Source organism: Podarcis cretensis, assembly GCF_951804945.1.
Source record: "Podarcis cretensis genome assembly, chromosome: 1".
Lineage (NCBI taxonomy): Eukaryota > Metazoa > Chordata > Lepidosauria > Squamata > Lacertidae > Podarcis > Podarcis cretensis.
Window position 1 is genome coordinate 79,933,990 of NC_137170.1, and position 20,853 is coordinate 79,954,842.

The 20,853-nt window shown below is 40.2% G+C and overlaps 1 protein-coding gene across 1 annotated transcript in view; it reads right to left on the reverse strand.

The window, feature by feature from the left end:
- The window catches only part of LRRC56 (leucine rich repeat containing 56), a 33,530-nt gene that overhangs the window by 5,203 nt on the left and 7,474 nt on the right, over positions 1–20,853 (reverse strand). The window contains exons 3-10 of the mRNA XM_079950081.1: positions 19,519–19,606; positions 16,694–16,754; positions 9,733–9,829; positions 9,146–9,343; positions 5,971–6,148; positions 3,896–4,093; positions 2,024–2,088; positions 391–521 (exon numbers count right to left, since the gene is read on the reverse strand). Of these exons, the coding sequence (XP_079806207.1) occupies positions 391–521; positions 2,024–2,088; positions 3,896–4,093; positions 5,971–6,148; positions 9,146–9,343; positions 9,733–9,829; positions 16,694–16,754; positions 19,519–19,606 (1,016 nt within the window). The remainder of the gene's footprint in view (positions 1–390; positions 522–2,023; positions 2,089–3,895; positions 4,094–5,970; positions 6,149–9,145; positions 9,344–9,732; positions 9,830–16,693; positions 16,755–19,518; positions 19,607–20,853) is intronic.

Here is a 20,853-nt window from a genome sequence, read left to right on the forward strand (position 1 = left end):
AAAAAGCTGGTAAAAAAAAAAGGCAATAAAAATCAAATACAGTAAAGTTTTGGCCAAGGCAAAATACCATGAGAAGGGGCCAACTGAGCCTCATGGGACAAAGTATTCTGCTATTTAGGTACAACCCCTTAGAATTCCCTCTCTCTTTTCCCCAACAACAGTACCTCCACTACAACAGAGACATAGAGAAGGGGCTCTCCATCAGATCTTAGGCAGCACTCAGGCTTGTATAGGAGGAGGTGATCCTTAAGGTATCCTGCGCCTAGGCCTGGACAGAAGCAAGTCAGCTTATAATTGAGTGTTTATTCCATACAGTGCTCACTGGTTGCTTTATCTGGGGAGTAGGTCACTTGACAAACTGTCTTAATAAGACTAAATTTGAACTCTTACTGGAGGTGATGCTCTTTCAGGAGTTTCAGCTCAGCGTAGATGTCATCCGTATTTACATAATCAGTTTCTTCAATGCCAAAGGGATGTACTGCCGGCTGACTTGGTGGCTGAAACAGGTTCATTACTGTAGGCTACAACATAGGTGAAATAATGTCAGAACACATCTGCTGTTCACTATATATTTGACTGAAAACTTCTCATTTCTCCAGGACCACAGATTGTTTTTTACAAGTTAATTTTGTATATCCTGACGCTTTTTTGTGGTTTTTTTTTTGTTATAATTTTTTCTTTTGTATCTGTTTGTATGTTTGTTATGTGTATAACCTCAATAAAAATGTATTTGGAAAAAAAAAAAAAGTTAATTTTCCTCTCGCAACCATTTTCTGAGGTAAAGAATTCCTCTTATTGCGGCCAGTGCATGCGACACCACCGGGCTACTGCTGTGGAGCCACAAAAGATGGGGTGTGGTGCATGGACTGGTGGACAACTGCAGGATGAAGGAGCAGCAGGGCTAGGCAGGCTGCTTCCATGACAATTCCACCTGTTGCTTGTTTAATGGTGGTGTCCTAGCAGTGTCCTTTCCTTCATCAGCACCCATCATTATTCAAGGAACTGAGGAGAGGCAGGGCACCCTGCTGTGATTCTCCCCTCAGCAATGCCCCTATCAGCTTTCACATGGGCTTCCATCGTGTGCAAGGCCACTCTGAAGCCCAGCCTGACCAAGACACAAGGTAGATTTTATATAATAACTTGTAAAATGCCCATAATTATGAGGCAAGGTTTGTATGAAGGATGATGTCTATATTGCAGAGAGAACCAGAAGATGTTGTGTGTGGCAAACAAAAAACAAAAACCCACTCCATGTGTATACACACACAGTGCACTTCTAGGTGTTCTTTAAGAAAAATAAATCAAGACTTTATGAAGTTAAAATAACTACCCAGTAGGAAATATAAAATAAAGGACTCAGAACACACTTCTATGTGTTCTGAGCGCAGATACACATACCTGTTATAAACCCCTTCACTGCAACAATATACTTATCCACACTTTCCAGGCACAGGTCCAGGCTTAAAAGTTCTGTGCCCAATTGTTGTTGTGTTTGCCCTGGTGCTTTTCCTGTTGGAGCAAACATCAATTCGGTTTTTAAGTGGATTGCCATTTGCTCCAATTGAGCTTCAGAGAGCGGAATTTCACAGGGAAATCTCTGAAGCAAAAAAGGACACTCAGACATGCAGCTTTAAAGTGTGGACTGTGCCTGGAAGGAGAGGAGGAAACGTAACTGCGGAGAAGCCCAGCGTCTTGAAGCACAATGTTTTATTTTCTCCATTAAAGTAGACAGCAGTTTAGTGGGATGCAGTGATAGTTTAGATAGATGTCTGTCTCTTCTCTATGTTCTCATGTGCTGGCATCCCACCCCACAATGGGAGGCCCTACACCACCTTGCATCTTGAGCTGTACAGACATGCAATTAACTTTTTTCAAAGTTTGTTTCTTCTCATAATGGTCTTCTACACAGTAGAAATCTATGGAATTCTATAGAACTCTTCAGCTTTTATCTCCCTAGAATTAAAGACATGCTGGCTTGCCAAGAAAAAAAGAAAAAAGAAATTACATATGAAAGAAAACCTACACCTAGTTTCTGTCTCCGTGCATGAAGAGCTTTGATGGGGTTCCCACAAATAACTCTGCTGACACCTGGAAAAAGAAAAGTAAGAGGGTTTGTTCCAGTTTACCATTTCATAGCCACAGAAATCTTCCTATACCGTCATCCCATTTGCTTATATACCGGTATGTTAAGGGGAATGCAAGTTGTATGGTTAATGTGCATAACAACCAGCCATTGAGCACATTCACCAAGTGTCATGGAAAATGTGTCCATAATCTTTCCATGAATAGGGACTTGTGCACAATTCCTGGTCTTCTTCTTCTTTGGCGATCACTCGTAGCCGAGTAAGATTGTCTTCCATGAACACGGTATTAACAGTGAGTCCGTAAGTGACTGTGGAGGCCAATTCTGGATCCACACATCCTTCCACAGTGGGGACATAGGTTTCCGGGCGGGAGTTGATCATGGTGAGGGTTTGCCAAGCGTGCCTTCCTCTTAGCGCATATCTCCCTTTCGTCCTCAGTTCAAGCATCTTCAAAGTCCATGACATCTTTGGTAAAGGCTGTTCTCCAACTGGAGTGCTCGCAGGCCAGTGTTTCCCAATTGTTGGTGTTTATACTACATTTTTAAAGATTTGCCTTGAGAGAGTCTTTAAACCTCTTTTGTTGACCACCACATTACGCTTTCCATTATTAAGTTTGGAATAGAGTAGTTGCTCAAACAACATGGCCAGTCCAATGAAGTTGATGTTGAAGAATCATTTCTTCAACACTGGTGAATATATACATATTCTCCCAACAGGCCTTAGGAAATGTGACTGCATTTTTTAATATTCTTGACCACATTCTTTGGTCAATACGCATAATCTAAAAAAATATATATGCATTTTTTCCCTATGTCTTGTCCAGACGTGGGCAATCTGCATTCCCTGGATTGCTTCTGACCCACTGCATAATCTTACATGGTCTGCAATGTACTCTCCTACTGATCAGCAGAGCGGCAGGAAGGGGGAGAGCTACAGATAAAGATCAACTTTTTTCTTCAGTTGAACCCCCTCTTTTCACCATTCTCATTGGTTTCCCAGGCAGCTGAGCAGCACAAGGCACAGTGGAGGGAGGGGGTTTCCAGGGAGAGAAAATTCTCCCACGATTCAGGTGAAAATTGGTCCCCCAAGGGAAAAGCTTAATAGCAGCATAGGATCAAGCATCATGGGAATCGTAAAGGAGCAAATATCTAGCCAGCTAAAGAAGGGTTATGAGCAGGCAAAAGAGGACTGCAAGAGAAAGAACAATGGCTGGCTGTTATGCATGCTATCTGCTTATTCCCTTTAACATATTCAACAATACAGCTGGCTCATTCATTGCTTTTCATATTTAGGGAAAGGAAGTAGTAGACTTTCCCACTTTGGTTTAACTATTGGTGCACAGCTACTGCTTCGACACCACTGAATAGCATGCAAAGGTGAGCTGAGGTGGAGATAGTAATAATGGACAAATCTCATCTTGCTCAGCTGAAGACAACATAATAGTCAAGTGGTCTCTTTACATCTAGTCACTGTAAGGCAGAAGTTTGTCTATCTGTATGGCAAGAAAGCTGGGGACAAACTCACTATGACATAGTGGATCATCCTACTGAAGGCCAGCAATAATATAAATGAAATGAAATGAAGTTTGAGCCATCAAACAATGCCTTTTAACCGACTGTGCATATTTCCAGGGTCATATTAACTGAAAGAGATATACAAAAATCTGTGCCCAATGCACATACATGTCATTCAAGGAAATATATGGGAGAGCAAGAATGCTTTTAAATCATCTGTGTACATGCACACATGCTTTTGGAAGAGAGGTTTGCAAATGGGAGGTTAGGCAAGAATGGCACCAGGTATTCCATTACCATGTGTCAGGTCACTGGCGTCATCTTCAGGCAACATCTCATCACAGATGGTAGCCTCCAGGAGGGTGCTACTACCAGAGAGCAAGTGGGCGCTAAGTGGTCTTTGTGGAACCTGAGGTCGAGAAGCTGACAAGAGCTGAGTTATGGCAGGTCTCACAGCAGAGCCGGGCCTTCTTGCTACAGGTCCTAAATAAGAATCTAAACAGGGTGATGGGGGGGAGTTCAGTGAGATATTGCAACACATAATAAGATGGTATAAATGTTCAGTTTAGCAAAGCAGTGATAATGAGCAGAGCAAAGGAAATTCTTTTCCATATTCTAAAGTAATGTTGGCGCTCATGCGCTATCCTGTTGGAGCCTCGAGAGGGCTAGCTTTCTTCATTGTCAGTGTCATCTTCCAGCCACCCTGGTTCTGTAGAGATGTAAATATCTGACAGCAAGGTATAGAAAGAAGCTTAGAATGCAAGTATGGGAGCAGGTATTCAGAACCAACTTTGAAATGGTAATGACTTAAAAGTTGAAGTTTTTTTGGATCCAGCTATAGGGTTTCCACATTTAGGTAAAAATTATGGAATGGGAGTCTAGCAAAACATATACAGTGGTGCCTCGCAAGACGAAATTAATCCGTTCCGCGAGTCTCTTCATCTTGCGGTTTTTTCGTCTTGCGAAGCACGGCTATTAGCGGCTTATTGGCTATTAACGGCTTATTGGCTATTAACGGCTTAGCGGCTTAGCGGCTTTAAGAAAAAGGAAACAAACTCGCAAGAACTCGCAAGACGTTTCGTCTTGCGAAGCAAGCCCATAGGGAAATTCGTCTTGCGGAACGACTCAAAAAACGGAAAACTCTTTCATCTTGCGCGTTTTTCGTCTTGCGCGGCATTTGTCTTGCGAGGTACCACTGTACCACCAGTTCTGGTTTGGTATCAACTGGTATCTGATTTTTTAATATATATTTTAGGATGGCCCCAAACAAAGTTGTCATCTATGTCATAATTTCAGTCATTGCTGTGTGTTGGTACACCATTATTGTATTTTCAAAGCTAAAATTTCTCATCATCTCCAGAAGGTCTCGTGAAAAGAGCAGGAACAGTTTAATCAAAGAACACAGCACAATACTAGGTCATTAACTTCTGAATGGAACAAAAGACAAAGTACTTTGGAGCCTTAATGAGTTATTTTGGAAATGCATTAGTATTTTAAATAAATACAATAATAATCCATAATTTTCAGGATGTCTAACTCCTGGGAAATGAATTTCACTGCAAGCAGTATAATCAATAAGCTTCAAAACTTTATCAAGAAGGCAGTATTAGTTCATTGTTCTTGTTCTGGACCAAATGGACCAAGTGGAACGCCCTCCCACCAGATGTCAAAGAGAACAACAACTACCAGACTTTTAGAAGACATCTGAAGGCAGCCCTGTTTAGGGAAGCTTTTAATGTTTGATGGATTACTGCATTTTAGTATTTTGTTGGAAGCCGCACCAGAGTGGGTGGGATATTATTATTATTAATATTATTATTAATAATAATAATAATAATAATAATAATAATAATATCTCCCTCAGCTGAACCTTGATGTTAACAGTGACAGACCAACGTTTTCAAATGCTGTCTGCTACTGGTGAGGTGAGGTGGACAATTTCAAACATGGCGAAGCAGCAGGTGGGAGGCTTCTAAACCCTTTTACTGCCTGCTGCTTGTTTCACTATCTCTAGCCACCTTTCCCCTAGCAAATCTTGAGAAGAAAAAGAGTGTGAGAGCTGGCGGGGGGGGGGCAGGATGTGGAGGCCTTTGAAGCTCCTTTCCCACCTACCACACAAGAGGACCCACACCTATCTCTCTCTGTCTTACAGCTGTTTAGAGTGTTCTGTATGAAGACACACTTCTGCTGCTATCACATCTAACTCTACCCTTACACTCTTGCAAAAGCTACTGCCCATTCTTATCCCTGATAACCAGGCCTGGCTCTGGTGCGTACAAGAGAGTGTGCATGGACCTATGTATGTACACATTATCTTCCCCTGAAACATTGTCCCCAGCAAAAATGGATCCTTGGGTAATAATTTGGCCTGCCTGAACAAGATGCCTCTTCAACCAGACTTCCATCTTTGATGGATTCCTTGACAAGTAGCCACTCCTTGTTCATCTTGCATGGGAAAGGAAGATCAGTTTGGTCTGCTGGTATTTCATCCAAATATTTTAAATGAGGGATGAGTTTTTTCACCTCAGCTCTGTAGTTGTAGTCTGGGACCTAGGGGGAAAAACCCAAAGCAGAAATTTCTCAGTGTAGTCATTTCAAACACATTTTGACAAGGGAGAGGGGAGGGAAATCTGAGAAGTGGGCAGGAACCACATAAGGACACTATGAAACAAAGTCCACTAGCTCATCTAGTTCAGGGATGGGTAGAATGTAGACTGTAATCTATTGGTAGAGTCCTGGATGATTTACAGTAGATTTGCAATAGTTTCTAACTTCCTTCCTCCCCCCCCCCTTTTTTTTTTAACCATCCCTAGTTTATCTAGGCCAAACTAGCCGGCGCAGAGAGCTTGATTCCGACTAGAACTGTGGTGTGGAGACTAGAGTGTAAAATCCCTTTTCTCCATCACTTTACACCTAGATGGGCCTTACAATTAGTCTGCTGAAAGAAGAAACCTTACAGAAAAACTAGGAGTGGGATGCTGTGTGACAGGACTAATTTTGGTTAGTTCTGGTGCTGAAGAAAATCCAGGGCTGAGCACATGTTCAGAAGCACCTTTGTTCCTTAATTTTAAGTGTATGGCTGTCTGTGGTTCTCGGGGTTCTAGTAAAAAGCAAAGTAGATGCTGCAGGGGGCATCACTGAATGGCACACACTCTAGATCTGGACTACAGAAGCTTCCTCTCACTCCACTTTCTATATGACATTTTTCTTTTGCACTTTAAGATTTAGGAATCTAGAACCTGGTCAGCAACTACTGGGCTACATCTACTTTCTTCCTACTAACCAATTCCTATGCAAGCTTAAGGCACGGCAAAGTGTGATCAGCCAGAGAGGCTTTTCTACTGTGTCCCCCCCCCTATGCACCTCATCTACTGCCTCCTGTGACTCAGCCATGGCCAAGCAAAGAGGGAGCAGCTGGGGTCCATAAAGGGAGGACTCCCCCAAGCCTCCTCTGCTGCACATGCTGGAGAGGAGGAGGTCAGAGTTCTTTGCTTATGACTCATCTTGTGTAGGAGAAATGACAAGCTGCATTATGAGGCATCCTTGAGATCAGGCACTATGCTAGGACCAGATGGGAAGCCCCTAGGGACTGGACTAAGCCCCCAGGCCACAGTTGCTGGTTACTAACAGATGGCTTTAGACACATGCATTAAAACTGGAGCAGCCTTTAGATTGCATGATTCTGGGAGGGTGTGTCACCCCTAGATTTTGTATAGTGCTACAAGAGAACTGAAGCAAAGTAGCAGTAGTGGTAAATATATGCACCTGGAATATTTCCCCCACTTTCAATGAACTACAAACTGCTACTCCATCTGTATAATGTTAAGACTGGCTGATGAACTTTTGGCCTATATTCTTTCCCACAATAGGGTAAATACCTAGTACAGAAGAAAATAATCTTTTTACGTATTGCATTCGCTTTCCGTTATATGGAACCTATAGGTTTTCCAGTCTACAAGTCTGTAATGCTATCAGGGTTGAGGGGTGCATCACATTACATGTACACACACACATATATGGACACAGAGTGCTATTGAAACAGCTGTGATAGAGACCACCACATTCATCATTAGATTGTTGCTTTGGGTTTTAATGTCTGGAAGAGATGAGCTCATCTGGAAATCAAATTACACTGAGCAAACAGACAGCCTGTAGAGAGAGCTGTAAATTTAGTCGAATCAGTATATGTAACTTTATTTTTATTTTACATAGAAAGGGCCAGGGAGAATTATTAGCTATCCTTGTTTGGATGAAGTCTAGAAGATATATTTGTATTATTTCTACATTTGAAGGTGGTATGCAAATATGAAGCATGGCCTTAGATGCAACAGTGCAAGGAGGGGAATCTCCAGCTTGCAGGTCTAATTCGGACTGTGAGGCTGTTCCTTGTAAACCACATTCACCTGCCCCTCACCAGGCATCATATGAGGTATAAGGTGTAGGACAGGTACCCGTGTGGCTATAAAGGAACAACCATGAGCATAAAGAGAGCTCCTGGTTGCTTTTTGATGGGGAAGACATTCTCCCAATCCATTTATGAGTGGTGGGAGTGTGCCTTGCTTCAACAGCACGAGGAGGTTTTCATAGAAAGCACTGCTAAAACGGAGGGGGAAAGTTTTGTTTTAGCAGTGGTTTCAATTATTTTATTTTATTTTTTAAAAAAACACCAACAACTGTCCAGTACAATACTGAACGCCAATAAATAATTATAGCTGAAACCAATTCAACTCGGCAGGCCAATAAATCTTATTTAAGCAAATGTGGCTGAGAATAAATAAGTCTTTGGGGCTCCTCTAAAGGCCTTTGTTGATGGGACATGTGCAATACTCCAGGTGTTAGCATGTTCCCTACTGCTGAAAAAGCCCTCTCTGTTGTGGTAGGCATGTGTCTAGGATTTTGGCTGCTGATCTTAAACTGCCACAAGCGCAATCAATACAAGACTGCCCATGTACCAGGGGAACACATTTTTGCCGTGTACGCCGCAAGGATCTTACTTACACAGTAGACCCCCATTACACAACAAATTGTCTTTGAATCTCTTGAGAATTCCAAAAGTGGCCTGCAAGAGGGATTCCTGTACTAGAAATGAACAAAGCTGACATGGAGGATAGGTTCTGAACTGCAGCCACCAAAAAGAAAGCTGTGGCCATTCTTAATACACAAACCAGGCAGCCATTGTTATTTCTTTCTTTTCTGAAACATCTTCATATAAACACATCCCACCGATTTCAGCAGAACTCCCTTCAAATACGCTTTGGGTTGCACAGTGCTCAACCAGTGCTTGGGGGTGCTTAAGTCAGTTGTCATTTATTTATTTATTTCATAAAATTTATAGACCACTTGATTGTAAAAACCCTCTCTGGCCGAGCACAAGGTGATGTTCTTAGAGACAACAGCTACTTAGCTATTCACTTGGAGTGGGTAGCATTTGCCTCCCTTGGTAAGCATTCACATGGTAAACTATGCTGTGCTAAGCAGTATCTTCTCATAATCAGATTAAAACACAGATGCACGTTTTTAAACGAAATCTAAAGCAAGCAAAGTTACCTCTGGAGATTGTGGGCTTGGCTTCAAGCAAATAAGATTTCCTTCCACTGTAAGGGCAGACAGAGTAACACAGAGCCCCAGATACTGAATCTGACTGAGGTCCTCCACGTTGTTTCCTTCTAGGTCTAGAATCTCAAGGTGCTCCAACAGGCTAAGTTGACTTAAGTCAGCAATATTGTTATATGCTATGTAGAGTTCCTAAAGGAAACCAAAGGGACCTTATCAACATGAAGTTTTAACCACTGCACATTAAGTAATGACAATGAACCCATGGCTTGCAGTTTGATATATGGCACAATACTGAACTTTAGACCCCCTCAAGACCCAGAATTGCCAAGCACAATACATGATAAATTATGATAGAAGTACCTTTTAAGTACAAGGAATGGCACTGATTTTTATCAGACCTAAAATTAATTTTTAAAAGGCTCCAGCAGAAAGAAAGAAAGAAAGAAAGAAAGAAAGAAAGAAAGAAAGAAAGAAAATGAACAGGAACTTAAGGTTCTCTGCCTCATAAATGCCTCATAAAAAGAAGCTGAACATTAAGTAAACAGGGCAACTGAAGAAATATTTCAAATGTGTCCTACCTTCAAAGAGCAGCAGGAAGAGATACCATCTAAATCTGGAAGCCCACAGCGAGCCATCCAGAGGACTTGAAGATTAGACAATGCTGTTCCAAGGTCCCTTAAGGAAAGTTGACACTGTAAGTTCCAAGGGTTATGTATTCAGTTCATTTTAATATTTTTCATCTTTGGCAAAGCAAGAGAGATTTGGATTGAGGGTCAAATTCACCCATTATGTTTCACAGTAGCACTCTTATATTCCGGAGCTCATACTCATGAGTAATGTAACATGTAATTTTATTACGTATATTTATTTTTAAATTGCTAAATTTATCTATATTTTGACCAGTTTTATGTCCAGTTGTTTTTAAAGACAGATTTTATCCTTATCTTTTATGCATATTTTATATGGTTTTATGTAAACTATTTAGGGTTTTTTGTTAATTAAGTGGTATATAAATCTAGTTGGATAAATAAATAACAGGAGATTTACAGAAAGCACATTTCAGCTTCTGTCGCAGGGATTTCTGATGTTGCGGTTTATCCTGCTCAGGTTCAAAAGCTGATGACAGCATACACTTACATTGTTTCTTCCTTGGCAGCTGGAGAGAGAAGATATTAGAGTAACCCGGCTGGAAAGAAGCTCTGCTTGGATTGGAACATGTATTGGTGTCACTGGGCCCCAGGCAATGAAGCTGGAGTAGGCAGCCCCATCACACCCATTGATTTTTTCAGAGATACAAATTCATACATATACCCATCACACACATGCAAAACCACATATGTGCACCCAAAGACAGATACAGGATATAAGCCTGGGACAGCCAATGTGGTGCTCTCCAGATGACAACAGCTCCATTCCTTCCTAATCATTGACCATGCTGACTGGGGCTGGTGGTAGCTGGAGTGGAACATCTGGATGCACTGATTTGGCTTCCCCTGGTGTATCCTTTTCCAGTTCTGCTCTGATTCCCCATGTGTCAAAACAATATTCTGCCCTATTAATTTTCAAACTAAGTGCCAGAGATAAATGCTATAATAAGGTCACATATACATTAATTGATTAAAAGGAAAGTGTCAGCGATCCCAAAGTAACTGCCCACTGAGTTGGGTGTTCAACAATCCAAAACTAACTTGAATTAATTCATACCTGAGAGCTTGGCTTGGATAATTTTGCATTGCAGTATTTGAAAGTGAACCCAAAAGCTTTAAACTGAGTGTTTTCTCCAAGCAATGAAGGAATCTTTGGAGATGAAGTCATAGAAGCATAAAAGTGACTAACAACAGAATTCTATGCATGTTTACTTAGAAATCATTTCCACTGTGTTCACTTGAGCTTTCTCCCTGGTAAGTGTAGCTAGGATTGTTGTCTAAAAGGATTAGTAAAGTAAAATTGATCACTAATGATTTTCCAGAACTCAACATATCATTATGCATTGCAAAAATCCTTTTTTTACACATATCCTTCCATAGTACACAATCATAACATCCAATTCTTTGAGTTGAGGACACTTCTTGAAAACAAGGGAGAAAGCCAGTGTGGTTTGGCACAAAGTGGCATTTTGAGAGAACCACAATTTACTCAATAAATTCTTTATTCAAAACTATTGGGAATAGGTTCATTTGAGCCAAAAACTTATTGGATAGATACCAGAAGAAGGCTCCCTTTGGCTTCACCAGTTTAAACCTAAAGTAATTCCAGATGTCATGTCAAAGATCCTGAAAGAAAATAAATAGTGGTAGCCCAGCCTCAAAGCACTTCACATCAGCAACCCCCTGAAACTAATAGGAATTGCTGCCAATCACATAGAATCATAGAGTTGTAAGCGACCCTGAGGATCATCTAGTCCAATCCCAGCAATGCAGGAATATGCAGCTGTCCCATATGAGAATCAACCCTGCAACCTTGGTGTTATCAGCACCATGCTCTAACCAACTGAGCTAACTTGAAGGTCTCAAAAATGTGTCTTTTTCAAATACAGATTAAACTTTGTGGTTGCAATTCTGCTTTTGCCATGTAGTGGAGAAGGGTGTAAAGGGGCTCCTCGTAGGATTCCAGTATAACCCTCCCTCCCTTGGCATGTTGCCCCAAGCACCTTTGGCATGCTGCCCCAGCACTTTTAAGCTGATGTCTTCTACCCCTCCAAGAGCCCAGCGGCCTGGCCCTCCTAAATGGAGCAGTGAGCAGGATGAGATCAGAGAATAGGTGCAAGAGGTCTCCATTTGATGTGAATGTTCTGGTGCTTTCTCAGGATCTCTATGGGAGCACTTGTGCAAATTCAGGGCTTGGCCACATTTGGCTTTAGAATGGATTGGAATCTGCCTGTTTTCTCTCATTAAATCAAAAGTCATCCACATGACATTACCTTCAATCAGCTGCAACTATGCTTATTTCCCCATCTGAATCTGAACTACCTCAATCTAGAGATACTTCAATAAGTGGTGAAACATCCAAAACAAAACCACTCCACTCCAGGGAGCAGGCAGATTGCATTGGTTTTATATAGCTGGGTCAGTTCTTGGTTCTACTAACAACCTTTCCACACCCTCTACTTCCCCTTTTAACTTTTCATTTCTTGCAGGTCTGGCACTAATCTCCCATGGCTCCTCAAATGTCTACTAATTTTCTAAATAAAATAAAATAAAAAAATAAAAAAAATCCTTCCAGTAGCACCTTAGAGACCATACCAATAGCTAACTTAGTTGGTCTCTACTACTGGAAGGAATTTTTTATTTACTTCTCTGGGAATTTTTTATTTTGTTTATTTTGTTTTGCTTTGACTACAGCAGACCAACACGGCTACCTACCTGTAACTAGTACTAATTTTCTGTTTTGTTTTAACACTCTTGAGCGCAAACGCATAAATCTGCACAAGCACTACCACAGCAGAAAACTCCATTTAATTTGTACAGATCCATGCTTCAGATTTGCCTCTTTTTCTAATACACTTCTTTTCCACTAGCAATATGTGTTTGTGTTCTTCTGTTTATCAACTTTGACTACATATACATACAAATATATTTCTTATATTTGGAATTGAAGGTTTGTAATAATAAATGGAGAAGAAATAGTTGGTATCACTCCATTTTTATGGCTAACGTGTTTGATTTCCTTTTGTAAGAAGAAGAAGAAGAAGAAGAAGAAGAAGAAGAAGAAGAAGAAGAAGTTCACTTAGTACAGCTTCCAAACTATACTAAGGGATGTAAACAATGGCCTCCATGACCCTCTGCTGGCAGTTTCTGCACATGCCCAGTTTCTGCTCAAATGGAGGGTGTGGAATAAAGAAATTAGAAGGCAGGGAGAAACAACTGGCTGAGCCGTGCTAGAGAATGAGAAAGTCTGTGGTGCCAGGGGGTGGAAAAGTCACTTTTTGCCAATCCGTTTCTGCCAGCACTTCTCTTGAGTCCATGCCAGTATAGTTTACAATGCAAGATAATTACAAGAGCTATGTTTACATTTATTACCCTTTAAAAACATGAATAAAGAGAAGGGAAGATAAACTTGTACAGCACTAAAATAAAAGACTGATTCTGCAAAATCTAAAAAACACAGGGCAGTACATACTAGCAGGTACAGTACTTCCAATGTGAAAAGATAGCCCATATCTAAACATGTTCCATGGGAACTCCTTCAGTACAACTTAGTATTTCTAGTTTGCAGCCTCTGTACAAGTAGGCACTTTTGATCATATTGTTTAATAGTTATTAATATTCCTATGCCTAATAAGTTGTTTAGACCTCCCTCCTAACTCACATATTAATGACCATTACCTCGATTCCTGTTGTAGTGTGTTCTTGAGACGCATGAAAGATTTTTTTTGGTAAGCTTGCTGCATACATGGGCCTTTTAGCATTAAAGAATACATTTTATAATGTTAATCTATACCTGTGTCTCAAAAGTATCTTTGCCCTAAATTGAAACTAAATTGAAATATTGGCAATATTTCTAACAAAAGAATAATATATCATTTTTCTAGAAAATAAACAAAATAAAATAATAATTTGTAGACTGTGACCAACTTACGAAAATACATTGTATAAACTGCAAGTTTCAAGTTTCAAGCTCTGAATTCATTGTATATTTGCCAATGAGATAATAAGCAATGCAGATTAATTTACTGTCCTTAAGCCACTTTTCTCTTAGTCTGATATTGGAGGGTAATTGTCTTAGAAAACAGATAAGTGACAGACAAGAGTGAAAAACTACTCTTTATAGATCTCATCTTTCTTGCTGAAGATTATGTTCTACTCCTCGCTGTAACTGATGACTCTTTGGACCACTGTTGCCATGGAGACTGATAAGGATGGGCAACTCTCCTGCCAGCTGCCTAATTACACTATTATCTCCCAACATTCAATTCTTTGCGTTTTCTCAACGGTTGATGATAATTGTTCCTCTCTCATTTCTGACTAAATCACTTAGAACCTACATAACCGCTGGGAGCAACGTGTTGCAGGTGCATTTCAAATTGGTTAGATATGTACGTATCTGTTTTCAGACAGACAGCATCATTTGTGGTATTGGGTTCCTGAATAGAAATCTGGAGGCTTGCAAACTGAGATTAGATCTCTGGTTTACTGCAAACAGCCATATTTCTAAATATCGCAACCAAAAATGAGGGCAAGAAGGAGGAAAATATAATATCGAGTATCCACCACATTAAATCAGGTGTGGAGAACCTTTGGACCTCCAGATGCTGTTGAACTACAGCTTCCATCTTCCCTGACCATTGGTTATGCTTGCAGGGACTGATGGGAGTTGTAGTTCAGCAATGTCTGGAAGGCCAAAGGTTACCCACACCTGCATTGAATGGAAAGGAAAATGATGAAGATCTGGGAGTTTTCATAAAGAAGAGAACAATCCTTACTACCAGGTTTGATGAAAACCAACCATCTGCCTGCTAAAAGTCCCAGCAGCACAATTCTTTACATTACTCAAAAGTAAAATCCACTGGATTCAATGGGAATTACTCCCATGTTTGTGGATATAGGACTGCAGCCTGATTCTGGGACCAAGATGTTGCAGCAAGGGTGGGCTCCTCACATAGTTTTCAACCTCTGGGCTCTACATAAAGAGACAGGTCAAATAATTTTGAAATTTGATACATAATAAAGCCATCCAAGGTGGTGGCCATCACTATGTCTTTGAGAGCAGAATTCACAGTTGAATTATGTGCCTTGTGACAAATTACTTTTGGGGGGTCTGCCCTCAATCTTCGAACATTCAGCTTTACTGGATGGTCCCAGATTCTAGTATTATGAGAAAAACTTATCTCTATCCAGTTTCTCCATACAATTCATAATCATACACACCTCTACCATGTTCCCTGGTAGAGTCCTGGTAGGACAACAAGACTCCCTTCACTCCCCAAATTTGCTCAGGAAGGTCAGGCGAACCCTCAGAACAGTGTGTGGGGAGAGGAGAGATCATTCTGTCTGGCAAGGAGAGATGGTTGCATTGTCAGAACGATCCATCTACTACCATGTTGGATTCCACCTCTGTACTGTATGTTTGTTGGCATTCCTACCTTAGCCCTCCAGGCAAATGACAGCCACTGTACATTAACTGATAAAGCAGTGCAAAGGTGACTCAAAACAAATAGATGGTTTTGTGATATAGTACTCTGAAAATGACAGGTCACTTAATAGTTGAGGATTACTGCATATGCCAAAAGCACAGCTACAGATGCTGCATCTAATAGAACAGCCTACGTTTTAAGAAAGTATTTATCTAGGATTTTACATATATCCTTTTACTCATCCCTGAAATTAGAAAGCAGAAGCAATTAGATTAAAAACGGTGGCTGTTAGCCAGACTAGAACGAATACCCCATTAGCTTTGAAATATAGTCCTTTTTGCCAGAATCATTAGGGAGATAAGTAACATATGTCATCATGCAAGAGTAAAAGATAGTTTTTTAACTTGCTCTCTTCAGAGAGTGTTCCATGTTTCTCCCTCAATTATTACTTCATAAATCTGATATTACATAGCTGGAGAGAGATGGATGGAAGCAATAGAGTAAAAGCCTCATAAAATAAGTGTAAAGTAGGAAATTAACAAGGACCTAAAGCAATACCTTTTCATCACATTCTGTGTACAAAGTCTCCCTACTGACCGCACAAAAATAAGTAGGCCAACCTCTAGATATTTGAGAAATAAACACACAAATATTGAGAGACTTTGCTGCAATTGCAATGGGAAAAGCGTGGGCTCTCACCCTTGAGATAGGAAAAATAAGGTCACTTTGGTCTTGGCATTAAGAAGAGAGGGCAAAGAGTGTAACAGGTTCAAAAAGGTCTTGTAATGAGTTCCAAATATGGTTTCACACAAACACTGCCTCCTGCAGGCTGGAGAAGGAAATTTGGTGTTTCTCACAATTATTCTATGACAGGAAGGTTTTCAGGCCTTCTCCCTTGGTATAATTGTGCCTACTATCTTGTTGCCCAACTCAGCCATAAGCTCTGCTTGCCGTGTTATATGGTCACAGTAGTGCTTTTGCAATTCACTACCACATACTGCATAACAATACTGAGTGGAACGACTTACTGTCACTCGGAAAACCACGTGTGGTTCTGTTATTTACAGATCGTCAGTAGTGCTTATGTCTTTCTAAAAGGTATTGAGATATATTTGCTCTTTCCATGTGATTTTTTGAGATACAGAAATTTCTTAAGATTGCAAAAGCATTCCACTTCATCCAGTAAAAAAAATAATAAAAGTAGAAACCTCACATTTTTCATTTCCAAAGCAGTGCAAAACACACTTAAACACTATGAAAATAACTTGGCCAGTGGAGTTGTAGTCAAATAACATATGGAGGGCCACAAGTTCCCTATTACTGCAAGAGAACAACAGTAAGATTTTCCCTGTATATAGCAGATTCAGAACTAGCTCACTCTGGATTATTGAGAGGTGCTGCTATGGGGTGGGGACAGAGAGTGAAAGCGTACTCTGGACTTTACTTTATGTACTATAGCTCCTTACCTCACTGACATAAGCATGCTGCTATTCAGTTTCAGTTGTTTTAGATTAGGCAGATAAGCACCTATAAGAACAGGGAAGAAAAGGAACAATTTGCAATTTGGTAAAAGAAGTCTGTGTGTGATCCTCTTAGACATATAATGTCATAACTGAAGTGTTTTAATGGTACAGCTTATATATTTGTTCACCATAATTTCTGATTGATTCTTGTGGTGCAACATATCTTCTCTGACTAATGCCATATGAAGAATCCATACCAAGAGAAGGCTTGCCTGGAAGTGATCACATACTGTCAGATTATATTTTACATCACTAGTAACTTGACATTTTAAAAGTTACCTTTGAGAACCTCTCCCTGTGTCCTACATCTGTTTCTGCTGGGAACTATTCCCCTCACCTCTCAGATTTAAAGAAGATTTGAAAGAAGGATTGTTGTTGTGGTGTGCACACTCTTCCCATTTTCACCGCTGGTCAAACAGGTTCTGCAGAATGTTGTATTTTGTATGTGTATATATTACAGGAGGGACGCAGGTGGCGCTGTGGGTTAAAGCCTCAGCGCCTAGGGCTTGCCGATCGAAAGGTCGGCGGTTCAAATCCCTGCGGCGGGGTGCGCTCCCGCTGCTCGGTCCCAGCGCCTGCCAACCTAGCAGTTCGAAAGCACCTCCGGGTGCAAGTAGATAAATAGGGACCGCTTACCAGCGGGAAGGTAAACGGCGTTTCCGTGTGCGGCTCTGGCTCTGGCCAGAGCAGCGATGTCGCGCTGGCCACGTGACCCGGAAGTGTCTCCGGACAGCGCTGGCCCCTGGCCTCTTAAGTGAGATGGGCGCACAACCCCAGAGTCTGTCAAGACTGGCCCGTACGGGCAGGGGTACCTTTACCTTTACCTTTATATTACAGGAAACAAAGCCTTTTCAACACTCTCTCAAGGACTGCTGCTTGTATCCAGCCAGTGTTTCCTGACTTATCCATCTCCCCCTCTCTTCAGATTTATCCACACAACCTTAGTTTGTTTGTTTTAAAAGAACTGGGTATTCAGCTAAGTTTTACTCAGAGCAGACTCACTGACTTAATGAACATGACTAAGCTGCATTAATTTCAGTGGGCCTACTGAGTAAAACTTAATTAAATACCACCCTCTGTATTATCTAGAAATAATTCATAGTTGTGACCATTCACACTTTCAAACAAGATTTTTCTTATTCTGTATGTTACGAATTATTAGGGCCACAACATCTAGTCAAACCATTAATTAAAAACTATTAAAATTAATTAAAAACTATTCAAAATCTTTCAATTAATTAACACCCTCTAGCACTTGCAAAAACAAAGATAAGCAATAAGAGTGAAATGTTATTGGGTGTACATGTGTTATGTATTCTTTTCTGTTCCACCCATATGCAAGTGGGGTGGGGAGTCTCCATTTTGATCTTACAATGCGGTTAAGGTAGAAAATAAGATTCAAATTAATTGTCCAGTTTCTGAATCATTCAATGTCTTAAAGTTTTTGTAGCACAAGCATTTTCTTACTGCTGCTAATGTAGATTATTGTATTGCATAGTTTATATGAGCCCATTTCTAGGTCATAATCAGTATTACAAAGCAAATTATTACAGGATAAAGTTCTGTAAGTAATAGGCTTCATGAAACAGATGCACTCGAAATGCTTTCCCCTACGTATGCATATTTAACGAAGGCTATTTTCTTTTTGTCAGAAATCTTCAAGTTCATTTTCTTTCATTAAACTGTTTCTTCACCCAGAGCAGAAGGCAGCCTCAGACAGACAATCAACTTAGTGTGCCTGCCAGGAGGCAAAAATCAAATAAATAAGGGTGTGCCACGGGTAACCTGATTTGTGGCTCTTCCATAAAGAAACCTGGTAGCATAAGGGATGAGTTTACCAACCAGTATTTTCAAATAAGAGCTCATTCAGCTTGCTTTGAATGTAAATCCTGTCAGTATTTAGAAATGAAACCTTTATAAATGCCACCTCCCTCAAGAAAAACCCCAGAAAGAAAGCTGCTCCATTTGGAACTTTTCTACCTCTTTAATATTAAAGAGATTTTCTTTAGCTCCAATGGACATAAGAACAACCTGCTGGATCAGGCCAATGTCTCATCTAGTCCAGCATCACATTCTCACAGTGACCAACCAGATGGCTGTGGGAAACCCACAAGCGGAACCTAGGTGCAACCGTACGCTCCTCACTAGTGATTACCAGCAATGGACATTCAGCAGCAGACTGTCATTGATAGCCTTTCCTTCCATGAATTTGTCTAATCGTCTTTTAAAGCTAACCACTTGGTGGCCATCACTCTTTCTTGTGGGAAAGAATGCCAACATTTACGTAATTATCTGGTGTGTGAAGAAGTACTTGCTTTTGTTTGCTATGAATCTTACAACATTCATCTTCATGGGATGTCCATCAGTTCTAGCATTATGAGAGAGAGAGAGAGAAAAGATTTCTCTATCGACTTTCTCCACACCATGAATGATTTTATGACTCCCTTTAACTCTAAACTGAAAAGCTCCATGTGTCATACCCTCTTCTCATAGGGCAGTTGCTCCATCCCCTTGATCATGTGGGTTGACTTTTCTGAACTTTTTCCAGCTCTACAATACCCTTTTTGAGATGATGCAGCCAGAACTTTGCACAGCATTCCAAATGTGGTTACACCATAGATTTGTATAATGGCATTATGATACGGCAGTTATATTTTTAGTTCCTTTCTAATAACCCTGAGCATGGAATTTACCTTTTCACAGCTGCAGCACAATGGGCTCTAATAAAAGGCTAAGAGGGTCTGAGCCAGAATAAAATGTTTTCTCACCAAAGTTTCCAAGGCTGTTCTCTCTTGTGTCTACGTGCATCTCTAGAGCTTTCACTTGACGCAGATCATCTAGCCCAGTCAGTGTTTTCTACAACAATAAGCAAAGAGTATGAAACTTGTATCCTTTATCATAATATTCTACAAAGAAATTAGTATTCTGCTAGTAATGCAGTCCTACACAAAGGCCCCAAACTTGATGTTTAGCTTCTGTGCTAAACATCCATACAGCTTTGGTTTTCTACAGAAGGGTGGGAAATATGTAGCAATACGACAGAGAATTAGAAAGAGAAAGAAAAACAGCTGAGATGCTTGGGTAAAGTCTAAGTTTCCCAGAACTCATGGGAAGTTGGTAGTGCTCAACTTGAAACCTCTTTCGAGAGACAAACAGCACAATCTTAACAGTGTTAAAATCTACTAAGAAGAAAGTTATATTGAATTCAATGAGGTTTACTCCCAGATAAGTGTGGTTAGCATTGCAGTTTAAAATAGGAAAATATAGTCACTAGAGACAAGAAGTAGACAAAAGTTGTTTCCTTTTTTCCTTTATATGACACCTTAGACCTGCAGTCAACATTTAAGGCTTTGCAGGAACCATGTAGGACACCACCTATTTAGCATACCATTCTGAAGGGCACCTAAAGCCCTCGCAGTCAACATATATATATTAATGTAAGACTTCTGCTCTATAACTAAAGAGGCAGAACTCTATTAAAAGATTAATATTAGTATAAATGTTTTAAATGTATAAATGTTCAATTAAAAAAGAATTAACAAAGTGGAAAAAGGAAAGGGAAAGCACATAGATGGGATAGCATCTCTTCTTAGATTGTATATGTCATGCAGTACAATAGTTTCAACAGGGAACAAAATTCTCCCCCTCACATCACCTTTCTATAAAACTTCAACAACTGTCTGAAATGTTTTTCAACTGGTTCATTCTGTCTGTGGCCTCCCTGTCAAATGCATTTATTTCAACTTTGAAAAGTAATCATCTGCCAAGAAAAAAGGAAGTAATTCTGTCTTTAAAATATTAGACAGAACCCACTAACTTTAGTTTTCTGTGAAAAACAGTACAGTTAAGTGCATATTCCCAGATGCCATCAAATCTATTATTCAGAGAAAAGCATTTCTTCTATCATCTGTTTGCATATGCATATATGTGCACATGCCAGTCCTAAAAACAAATGACCACAATTTATGAAAATCAGCAATCCGGGTACTAAAAGTTAGTCACTGAACAAAATATAATTTACAATTATATAAATTGAAACACCACATTCTCAATTGTGCGTACTAATAAATCAAATTTAATAACGGAAAGTAAATGAGGGTAGG